Source organism: Manis javanica, chromosome 1 (assembly GCF_040802235.1).
Source record: "Manis javanica isolate MJ-LG chromosome 1, MJ_LKY, whole genome shotgun sequence".
Lineage (NCBI taxonomy): Eukaryota > Metazoa > Chordata > Mammalia > Pholidota > Manidae > Manis > Manis javanica.
In genome coordinates this window covers 19,975,428-19,986,844 of record NC_133156.1, presented here as the reverse complement: position 1 = coordinate 19,986,844, position 11,417 = coordinate 19,975,428, and the positions used below count along the sequence as shown (strand labels likewise).

At 48.7% G+C, this 11,417-nt stretch overlaps 1 protein-coding gene across 3 annotated transcripts; it reads right to left on the bottom strand.

Moving 5' to 3' along the window:
* Positions 1-384: 384 nt before the first annotated feature.
* CCNA1 (cyclin A1) lies at positions 385-10,999 on the bottom strand. 3 transcript variants are annotated; one of them, XM_037012207.2, is made up of 9 exons: positions 10,757-10,999; positions 9,550-9,735; positions 5,296-5,542; positions 4,986-5,110; positions 4,321-4,544; positions 3,036-3,240; positions 1,975-2,088; positions 964-1,097; positions 385-639 (listed from the first exon to the last, which is right to left on the bottom strand). In XM_037012207.2, exons 1-9 carry the CDS (start codon positions 10,841-10,843, stop codon positions 588-590), a joined length of 1,374 nt encoding a protein of 457 aa, XP_036868102.2. In that variant the 5' UTR covers positions 10,844-10,999; the 3' UTR covers positions 385-587. The 3 variants fall into 3 exon arrangements, with proteins under 3 accessions (XP_036868102.2, XP_036868095.2, XP_073085468.1); XM_037012200.2 differs by lacking the exon at positions 10,757-10,999 and adding an exon at positions 10,177-10,611; XM_073229367.1 differs by lacking the exon at positions 10,757-10,999 and adding an exon at positions 10,109-10,243.
* Between the last annotated feature and the right edge of the window lie 418 nt (positions 11,000-11,417).

Sequence of the window (11,417 nt, the reverse complement as noted above, 5' to 3'; positions counted from 1 at the left end):
AAGGGAGGCCACCCCTCAGACGTGTACGACCACATTCATCCTCAGCCCACTACCCTGCTCCTTAGGGTCCTAGAGGGAAACTGCAATAAGTGCTGCTTGTTTGTATCCCTCCACTAATCTGTCTACCCTGGAGTCCCTTCCTTTGCTGATTTATGGAGAGCTACGGGAAGAGAGAAGAGAGGAAGGGAAAAGTCTCAGGGGAGCCACTTACTAATCAGGAATGGCTCAGGATTCCTCAGAATGCTTCTTAACCCTAACAGTGCACCAAATCTATAAGCCAACATAGAAGGGCTCTTGAAGTAGAGACGACCTTTATAATACTCTCAACAAACTTCCAGGCAAGTGTGTCAGCCACGCCGATCAGTGAGTAAGTCTAACACATGGTCATAAGGCAAGTTGTTTATTCTTTAAAAATATTACACTATAGTACAAGCTACTAAAATCTAAGAGAACTAAATACATTTACATTTTTTTTAATGTTATCTATTCTATAGAGACACTAGTTGACTCAACCAGCAGAAACCTAAAAATCGAAGCCCGGTTCTGTGCTCCGGCGTCAAGCTGTGACGGTGCTTTTGCTCTGACACTTACTGCAGAGGAAGAACTGCAGGCGGTTCCAGCAGAGACACGTGCATGTACCTGAAATGACACCCAGCGCAAGGTCAGCCCCAGCCACGGGACTCAAGTTTTATAAAATCCCAGTTAGGCCACAGAAAACTTTCTAGCAGTTTTAAGAGAAAGGAAGGAAGCTGGCTGACAAATGAGCTGATGGATTAGAACCTTCAGGCCACGGCAAACGACAACCCAGGCCTCTCCAAACCGATTTTCTTGACTTAGCACGCAACCTTATTTTTCCAGACTAACATCAGATAGTCAGTTTGTTCTGTTTTTTAATTTCGACATGACTATAGCCTATCAAAACTTTAAATAGTGAGCTTCCATAAGAAAACTTCAGGAACTTACTTCGAAACCTTATACTTCTCCCTAATTGCTTGCTGAGGCCGATGGGGTATATCAAGGCACGCTTTGTGTAGCTCACTCAGGCAAGGCACAATTTCGCTTAGCGAATAGCCTGTAAATGCAGCAAGGGTATCTGGCTAATCAAGACAAAAGAAAACAATTGCATCATATGACTTGCTGAGGTCCCAGAAATATGAAGATAAAACTGTGAAATAAAGGAAATGCATCACTCAGAAAGTATCCACATTCATCTCGAAAGAAACCGTAATCCTTTTTCAGAGACTTTAGAAATAAAATATCAGGAAGAACAGCCAGAGCTCTAAATTTGCTCATGCTGTGTATTTATAATGCTCAAGTTGGGGCTGGTCAGCTTACCTGTTCCCTTGCGAGCAGAATTTTGACTGGTCCCTAGGCAGCCTCTACTTACCTCAGCCCCCTATTTATATAGCATGTGAAAGATCCTTAGCCAAATGCAGAATAAGAAATAAGTATTCTGGGAAATAAAAGTAGATGCCCCACTTCTTTCAGCACAAAAGTGAGCTTTCAGCACTGAATCTCGGGGCTCATTTCCAACTGTGCTGCCCTCCTGGGCCAAGAGGCATGCTTCTGTCCTGCTGCCTCTAAGGGCTGGTGTGCTTTCTGGCCATCCGCACTGGACCGGGGTTGTTTTACCTAATTTTATCTACACAGAGGGGAAAAACCGGCCACTCTTGCTTGAAGTGGTCAGTGCTGACACTGCAAGGCCCCCCTTGTCTGAGGACGGGCACGGAGGTTGAGTGAGCGTGCCAGCGTCATGTCCTTGATTCCACAGTCTCTGCTCCCTGGGCAGCAAAGGCGCAGAATCCAAGCCGGGCTGCTGACCAAGGACTCAGCGCTGTGTTGGCAAGATAACCCGCTCCTTCTTAAACTAAGTCTCCCTTACAAGACGCCAGCCCATTTTAAGCCTTCAGAGGTACTGAACAGAATTTACCTAGGCCTTGAATTTCCTGGAGAAAGAAGTAGTGAGACTCTTACCCAGAAGTGCCTATTCACAATGTAGTTTGCCAGGCAATAAGCTGCAGCAGCTATCAACGAAGGGAGGTATTTCAAGAACGGGTCGGCTTCAAGAAGGCTCAGCTCTGCGACATACTAAGCACAGAGAGAAAATCTCGTTGGAATTAGAAATTTGACTAAGCTTACAAGAAAGCCCAGAGATACCAAGGGAACAAACTGTCTTCTCGTCGTTCAACCTTCCCCTAGTGATGAGAACAGAAGCAGGCTCACAATCAGTCACTGGGTTAAACCTGCTACGCCTGTCCCCAACCAGAGTAACATTTGGGTCGTGATAAATTTCAGCACATGAGTATCTGGCCCCCCTGCACAGTACGTGGGCTACTTGTCTGACACTGGTAGTACAGGTCATGCCGGTCAGCTAAATAGTATTGCTCTGGCCACTGGAGTGGGACTACAGCCTTCAGCCAATGGCAAAAATATGACCATACTAAACCTATTAATTTATCAGGAATTATGATATATTGTATCCTATTATGATAAAAGCTATTAATTATCAGAAAAATGCATGCAGTTCAGATGTTAGAACAGTAGCTGTGAGAATTTGGCACATTAGAAGAAACACACTGGGAAATGTATATAGGCAACCTTATTATTCTTTGCATGGCATATAAATACCAGATACACTGGATCATTTCCCAAACCAATACTTTCATGCCTTCAGCTAAAGCCCAGTAACTCAAAATGACCACAGAATGCTTCATGACTTGGTATGTTAGGATGGCAGTACCGCCAAATCCCACTCTGTAACCTGAAGACAGACGTCTTGCGTGTGGCCTGTAACCAACAAGAGAACAGTTTCTGAGCTCAAATGTCTTAAAAAAAAGAGTGTGTGCTTAGACATGCCATGCCTACCAGACACGATCAACCGTCGTGTTCTTAAGATTAATTAGCTTTCTTCCACGGCTAACAAGTCTCCTGGGCCCAAGACAAAGAACCAAGAAGGAGGAAGAACTAGGGGTGGTCGTGAAGGGCTCCTCTCCACCCCCCTGGGTGCCGGGGATGCAGGGAGGCCGGAGGCATACCTTGGCCAGGTTCTCGGTTCTGACACACACGCCCTGCCTCCGCAAGTACTGCAGGAGAAACTGGTTGGTGGTTGGCACCGCCAGATCAAAAGCTAGGACTTTCAGGAGCAGGTGTTCCATTCTTAACAGCTGTCGCTTTGTGTAAGTATCATCAGTTATATAGACAAATTCATCTACTTCAGGTGGATATATTTCTTCATATTTCCTATGAAAGGCAAAGAGTTTTCAAAGTAAAACTTCAAATCTCTGGGTCTCCTTCCTCTGCCATCTCCCTGGCCCCTGCAGACTTCTTTACTGTATCCACATACCCACTGTCAGATGACTAAACAGCCCGAGCCATGAAGGATTTAGGAGCTTGTTTCCAGAAGAACAGGCTTACGACAAGGATATGTTGTACTTACCACTAGGCATCGCAACAGAAACAATTTCTGAGAATTTTAGGTTTTGGCCTCTGATACACTGAATGTCTGAATGACCGACATACAGGAAAATTCCTGTGAACTCTTGTCGACCTTATCTCATTTCGTGGAAAAGAATATGTTGAAAGCAATGGTAGAAAAAAATTCCTTAGGGCTTGGATTTTTTAAAAAGTCATGCCCTGCTTTCTCTGTTGAATTAGCAAATGATGTTATACATCCAAGAAAAAGATGATAGAATGTCACTGTTAGCAATTTCTCGCTTTTGCTTTTATTTCTACTTTCTATAGGGGAATTCTGGCAAGGTTCTAGGCACTAATAATGAGAACATCTGAAACGGGAACAGAGAAACTGTCACTCGCCAGCAGATCACCTGATCAGAGGCAGCCCCCCCCTACCCCCCAGTTGTTCCCCTACACAGGGAGGCATGTTGTGAGTGATGGGCAGTAGGAAGCAGCTACAGTTCATTCACTGAAACCAAATGAACTGCGTGCGTAAGGGTCACCTGCTAGATCACGAAGATGGCTTTTATTTAACCCAAATCTTCTTTAAAGGAGACTTTTCTTGTACTCGAATAGAGCCAAAACCCTACACTACAAAATAGTTCCACTGGATCCTGAATTTAAGCTGCTGGCTGCCCTAGTCGTGGTTACTGAACTTGCTGCTATAAATCTTACACATCGGAATCGAAGAGGGAACATGTGTTAAGATCCCAATTCTCAGTAAATACTGTAAAAATGTCATTTTGTCAAAGGCGGCATGAATAAGTTTTAATTATCAAGCACTGCACTTCTTCAATAAATGAAAAAGAAAATCAAGTGTTTTGACAGGCCATGGATTCAAACCATTTAAGCTGAAAGAACACTCACGAAGCCAGAAGAATGGCAGCTGTTCCCACAAGCTGCAGTTTCCCCCTCAGGACAGACATGCGCGACAGAAACCTGTCCAGGAAGTTGACGGCCAGATAGAGGGTCTCTGAGCGAAGCTTATATTCTTCACCAACCTCAACCAGCCAGTCTACCAGAATGGTTCGCATGCCTTCTGTGATGTCTGGCTGCTTCTGCAGGTAGTGTGGTTTGGGCCTGTATCTTACCTGTTGGAGACAGAGTTTTGATATTTAAATCATTGGCTATACTAGAAAGATCACTCCACAGTACAGTGGCTATTTTTTTTTTTAATCTCATGAACAAAGGTGAGGTAGAAGCTGACCAGAAGCCAAACAAATCTTTACTATGATGTAGCAAAAAAGTGTGAAATTCTGATTCTGTAATGTGATTAGGTAGCAACGAATTTAAGTGAGCAATATGGGTTATTCCTGAGGGTTAAGGACTTAACATATAAGCCCTTTGAGTCATACAGAAATAGCCTCAGCACACTGCTCACCTCACAACTGCTGTTTGTTTTTCGCAGACAGCTGTGTGTTTAGATGTCCTGAGAATGCCATCCACTAGTGGCTGTGGCCAGGAGCTTGCTGCTGTCTTATTATTAAGTGGCTGGGGTGCTGGGAATGGAAGTATGAGATGGGAAGACTCACTTCAGCTTCTCTAAGGTACTGATGAATTTCTTCAGCATATTCAGTCACATTTATCACATCTGTGCCAGTATCTGATGCAGCCACACACTGAGAATGGAGAGATGAATCTACCAGCATAGGGGAAACTGCAGGGATTCAACATTATTGGGTAAGACATTTCATTTAAAAACTTGTCCCATCCACTAACCCTCCACAGGCTGCTGTGAAAACGGTCATTACTACACAGTGTTCCCTTGCTAGTTAGATGTTACTGAACACTGCGGGCAGCCATGGCTACAGGGCTCCGTCAGCCGCAGGTAAGTCAGCTTACCTGTGCTAAAATCCAGTAGGAAGTGCAGGTCTGACTTGACTGTGCTGGTGTCTGCTTCATACACCTCCCCAAAAGCCGTCCCCTCTCTGCTGGGGCAGCTGCCTCTGGGCCCCTGCTGAGGCTCATCCATGTAGATATCAAATCCCTGCTTGGCCGGCACGTGCACCCCGCAGTCAGAGAGCACCTTCTTTCCAGCCAGAGGGAAGACATTTTCTGATCCAGATAAGCAGCTGATTGCTGGGATCCCCTAGGAGAGTGTTCAGTTATTTGTTAGAGGCCACCCCAAAGACTATCTAGGTGGTGTGAGCCCGTGTGACTTAAACCAACAGGCTGTGAAGATGAGAGGAATCTTAAACATCGATGTCTGCAATTTAATTTCAGAAACTGATGCTTCCAAGGTGTGACTTCTCCCTTACCTTTGTCTACATTTGAGATTAGGGAAAAGTTTAGCTAAAATTTATATCTTCCTCCTTATTTATCAAAGGGAACTCTAGATTATAGGAGAAAAAATATAGCTCTGCTCCAAAATGAAACAGATACCACATATGGTGGGGGGCGGGGATTATATGTTGGCATTCACGTTTATAGCATTACAGGATTTTATTGAGTACCCAGCAAAGCTCTTGACATCTAGTTATGAGTTCTTATGGTCCTTCTCCTGAAAGTTGACTTCCAGCCATCAGGCCCCTATAACATTCCCATTTTATACCCAGTTATTCAGAAGCATGATGATTTTAGAAACTCATACTACCAAGTTATCTTACAAGCCGTGGAATCTTTTTGCATAACATGATGCAATCACCCTGGGGGCAATCTCTCGATTGCTATCCCCTTTCCTTTTTCTCTACAGCATTAACAAAGGGAGAAACTACATGCGTGCCCCTCCGTGAAGAGCATCATGTCAGATGGCCTAAAAGTCAGCTGAACCGGGGCAGGTGGGCAACTTCATGAATCTGAGTTATATTTATGCAAATGTTAGGTCTAGCTACTGTGCTAACATTTTATTGTTTATAATCACTCTTGGTATTTACTGTTAAGGCTACTTCCAAGTTAGTATGTGTTTCCATAACTTTCTCTTCCAACTAGCAAGTTAAATATGTGGCTTATGTCTAGTAAGAAAAAAATTCTTTATGGTACTACTGTAAAAACTAATCACAGGGACTATAAAAGACCAAAATCACAAGTGACTATAACCAGGTAACCATGACTATAAGCTACTACCAAGTCTGACTTTTGCTCCATAAATATATGTACCTGGGTTGAGATATACATTCAATAAATAAATATTTACTGAGCTTCTACTATATGCCAGATACTGTTCTAGGTGTTCAGAATTTAGCAGTGAGCAAATGTTCCAAAAGACTGCCCTGTAGAGTTTATACTCTAGTTCAGGGAGTCAGGGGAAGACAAACAAGAAGAGACACAGTACATCAAATGGTAAGTAAGTGCTTTGGGGAGCAAAGCATTTTAAACATTGTCATTTTGAACAATGTGGCTAGGGAAAGCCCCAACAAAGAGGATAGAGTTGGGCAAGGATATGGATGAGGCAGGGGAGTAAGTCCACTAACAGAGGTGGGGAACAGCATTCTGTGCAGACGGAACAGCATGAGGTCATCGGTCTGATGATGGAGGGTTACTTAGAGACACAGCAGGTCGCTGACCAGGCAGTGAGGAAGAGAGCAGTCTAGTGCCTGAGGCCCGAAAGACAAGAAGCCAGATCATGCAGGCCTTACCACGGGCCATATAAGGACTGTCTTCTATTCAGAGGGGAGCAGCCACTGGAGAGTGTTGGGCGGAGGAGTGGGGTTATCTCGTTTATGTTTTAGGAGGATTACCCAGGCTGTGCGGAGGTACAGACAGCAAGGAAGATAAGCTGACCTGTTATGAAACTTGCAAATTCTAGGTGAGACACAGTAGGGATTTGAGCCAGTGTTGTAACAGTAAAGGATAAGAAGTGAAGAGAACCTAGACATTTAAAAAAGTAGAGTGAATGGTATTTTATCAGCAAATCAGATGTGGGGTGGGAGAAAAAGAAGAATCAAGAGCAGCATCAGTTTGGGGCTGAATAATAGGAAGGACGGATATTTCATTTACTGAGATGAGGAAGATTTTGGGAAGAGCAGGCTGGGGCTAGAGTCTGTGCTTAGTTTTGCACAAGGTTGAGCTGCCTACTGTCGGATCCTGGTGGAGAGGCGAGTAGGCTGCTGAGTGTGTGGGCCTGCAAGGCTGAGAGGCCCAGACCAGAGGGCATCAGCGTGTGGGTCTCAGCAGAGCGACCGCATTAGCTGAGAGATCTAAAGAGATTGCTAAGGCAATAGAGATTCACATCAAAGTCTGAGCTCTGGAGGACTCAACTTTTAGAGACTGGATAAGGGAGAACCTGGATATTGCAGAGGGCAGTGAGCTAGGTGGAAAACCACAGGGATGGTGATCTCCAGGCTGAGGAAGAAGAAATTTTTTCAAGGAATAAAGGATGATCACTATGTTGATTGCTGCTGGGTCCGTCCAGGACAGGACTGAGTATTGAGTCAAAAAGGAATGTGGGAAGAATAAGAGACAGAGAGTATTCTGTTCAACAAGTAATTGCTGGCTACCCTGGCCAGGCACTGTTTAAGCACGGTGAGCAGAGCAGCGAACCTCACATCCCAAAGCCACAGCCTGATGGTATCTGTACTGTACTGGGACAGACAGACTCTCAAGAAACATTGCTGCCAATGGAACCGCTGCTGCAAAGAACTTTGCAGTTGAAAGGTTTTTAAGATGAAAAAAAGTGCAATATATTTGTATGCATATGGGTTTGATCCAGTAGAGAAAACTGAGGAGAGGAAAAAGAGTTGCTGGAATGATATCCTTGAAGGACCAAGAAGGCAAAAAGTACACGGCACACGAGGGGTTCACCCTGCGTAAGAGAGGCGACGTGTCAGTCAGACAGCAGGGCGGGGACAGCAGAGTACATGGCACAGTGGAGCCTGTGCGAATGGTCTTCTGGCAGCTTCTCTATTTTTAGGAAAACAGAATACAAGTCATTATCTGAGAGTGAGGATGGGAAGACTGGGGGTGCAGGTTTTGGAGAAGTAAAGAGAGAAGAGGAGATTTGAAACAGAGTCCTAAGAAGGCTGCAGGGGGGTAGAGCAGGGGAACAGGTGGCTCCAAGCCACATAAAAGGTCAGCTAACCCGTATGAAGCTAAAGCGAGCCCAGGCAGCCCAGGCCTAACAGCCAATGTGTAAAGAACCCGGTTATAGACTTTAGGGCTCTGACACAGTAACAAAGTAAATGCAACAATATAACAAAGTAAATATTGCTAAGCAAAAACCACTTCCACTCATTTTTCCCCAAAGCTTTGGACAGATCATTTTTGTACTTTTCCCTCACTAATCAGATGCCGCCGAAAGGCAGATAACTTGAATGGCCAGTAAATGATGGGCTTCTAATCTGGCCTCCACCACACCATTTTTGAGTTTGGGCCTTTCTTAAACCTCTTAGATTTTCTACCTATGAAAGGGAAAGGACACCTGGCCAGCCTATTTCACTGGACTATGGCCAGTGTCATTCCACCTACAGGTGTGCAGTGCAGGCTTCAGGCACCACTACGAGGAGTTTGTCTAACAACAGATTGCGGAAGCTTTTTTCTATCTGCAAATTCATTCTCAAAGATCTAAACCCCTCATTTGCATTTCAAGTGTCTGAATTTACCTTCAATCTGTGAAGAGGGGTCCTATGATCAGTTAAGCACACGCAACTAACACCTTATGGCCCGTGACCTGTTTGCCCAACTGCCCTTTCTCATCCTGGGGACTTGTCTACTTTCGAAGCACACTTTTTAAAGTAAACTAGCCCATCCTAATCCAATCCAGATCCTAACACCATCGTCAATAAACAGAGCAAAGTTATCCAAGATTGCTTCAGGCACAGCCTAGATAGGTCTGAACACCGCTCGGCTCCGAGCTGGAGGAACCCCAGTTCTGTAGTTCATTTCTGCCTATTTACATTTCCTTTCAGCTCAGCACTTAAGTGACTTTACATATACTTAATCCAAACAGCTCCTAGACCTATTTCCTTGATCCTGGAAAGATTACAGAGATCATTCACCAGGTCTAGCGGGAAATGGGACAGAGTGGCCTTTACCCTTTGTCCAGATTTCAGGAATACTCATCGTGAGGGTTGGCCGGCAAGAACGGGAGGAACCCACGTCCCACCATGACATGACAGCCCTTCCCAACATGCAGCTTTCCCAGAGCTTCCCAGGCATTACCTGGCCACAGGCCCTCCTGTACTGCCCATTCTCGGTGAGCACCCCTAGCACCGTCCTTTGCGGGGGCTCCTGGCCCAGCTGGGCTCTGCTTATCATCTGACAGCCGTCGGGCCCTCGGGACGCTAGAGCCAAAACGACTCCGTTCTTGGAGCTGTTGCGATGCATATCCTCAGCCTCCGCAGGCCGCTGCTCTCGGCGAAGGAGACACAAGCCAACGGTGAGTCTACCCTTTCCAACCCGGGGCTGCAACGACGCAGTGACTCCTCAGGAGGGGTAGCACCCAACCCTAGGCTCGCCCCTGCATTTATTAGGGCCCAGAGGACAGGAGCCAGGGTACCAGCGATCGCGGCTGCTTTGAACCAAAGCCGTGATTTGAATCTCAGGAGGCTTTCTTCTAAGACCAGGCGGACGGCTGGAAGAACAGACATCTCGCCAAGCCCCCGGGCCGGGACTCCAAGCCCCCCGTCAGTCAGGAGTGCGGAGCTACACGCCTGAGCCCTTCCTGCTGGGACGCCTAGCTAACCACCCCGCCCCGCCTGCAAACCGAGGCCCCAGGTACATCACTGCGGGGAGGCAGGTCCCCTTCCAAGTGACAGGCAAGGGGCTCCTCCGCGGCCCTGGACCTGCCTGGACCTCAGCGGGCCCCGCTCCTCTCCGCCTTGTATCCCTGCCTCTGTCTCCGACGATCAGCAAGTACACACGGGGATCGGGAAGGAGCGGCGGCCGGAGGCGCGGCGCCGAGGGAGGCCAGGGGGCGCCGGGCTCCCAGCGGCTGCGACCCTGCGCTCGGCACTGCTCACTCCCCGAGCCCGCGTCTGTTGAATAGGCCAATCGGCGGCGCTCCCGGGCCTCGCGGGCCGCTCCCATGCCAACCGCAGCGGGCCGGTGCGCCCCGGGGCCGCATCACCACGGCGACCCGCTCTCCCCGCACGGCCCGGCCGAGGCGCCGCGGCCAACGGGCGGCACCGGCCCCTGCTGCGCGGCCCGGGCGTGCGGGGCGGGCGGCGCTCGGCACACGCGCCCCTCCTGGCCGTCCGGGGCGCTGGAACCGGCGGCCCCGCGAACCCACTCCCGCAACAGCCGCCAACTCCACCCGCCAACGTCTCTTCGCGGCCCGCCCCCGAGAACCCTGGCTCGGGAGGGCGACGCGGGGCCCTCGGGGCTGCGCAGCCCGCGGACGCGGCTCGCTCCGGCCCGGCTCACGCACCTCCGCCTGCTCCGGGGCCGGGCGGCAGCCGGTGGACCCCCCTGTGGGCTCCGGCGCCGCCCACGCTGGCGGGGCGCCTGGGCTCATCTTGGGTCTCTGCGCACCGGAAGCGGCGCCTGGTCAGCGGGGTCCCGGTGCATGTGGCCAGGCACGGCGGGAGGGGCGGCTTGGGGTTTAGGGGCGCTCGTCTCCACCGAAGGTCTTCCCCGACGGGTTCCGGTGGCCAGGCCGGGAAGCGGGTCCAGGAACGCGGAGGTGATGCCCAGTAAGAGGAAGGAACGCGGTGGCAGGGATGGGGCCTGGGACGGCGAGGGGGACAGTGGGGAGGCCCGGAACCGGGGGCTCCTCGGCGGCCTGGCCACGTGGGGTGAGGAATCCCTAGATCCAGGGGCCCAGGGCCGGGCAGGGGCGAAGAATGCGGCTTTAGGTGGGGTTTGAGAAGGGGCTGGGTGCGGAGGGCCCTGGCCACGCCGGGAAGGACAAAAGGGCCCATGAACCAGGGAGCGCAGGCACTGTAGAGTCGGCAACTGTAAGCCAGGTAAAATAATACTGTTTTATAGAATCTGTACACACACACACACACACACACACACACACACACATTGATGCTCATATAAAACCACTTTGTTTTAACACCCATTCCTAAATCTCTAAAGCAGAC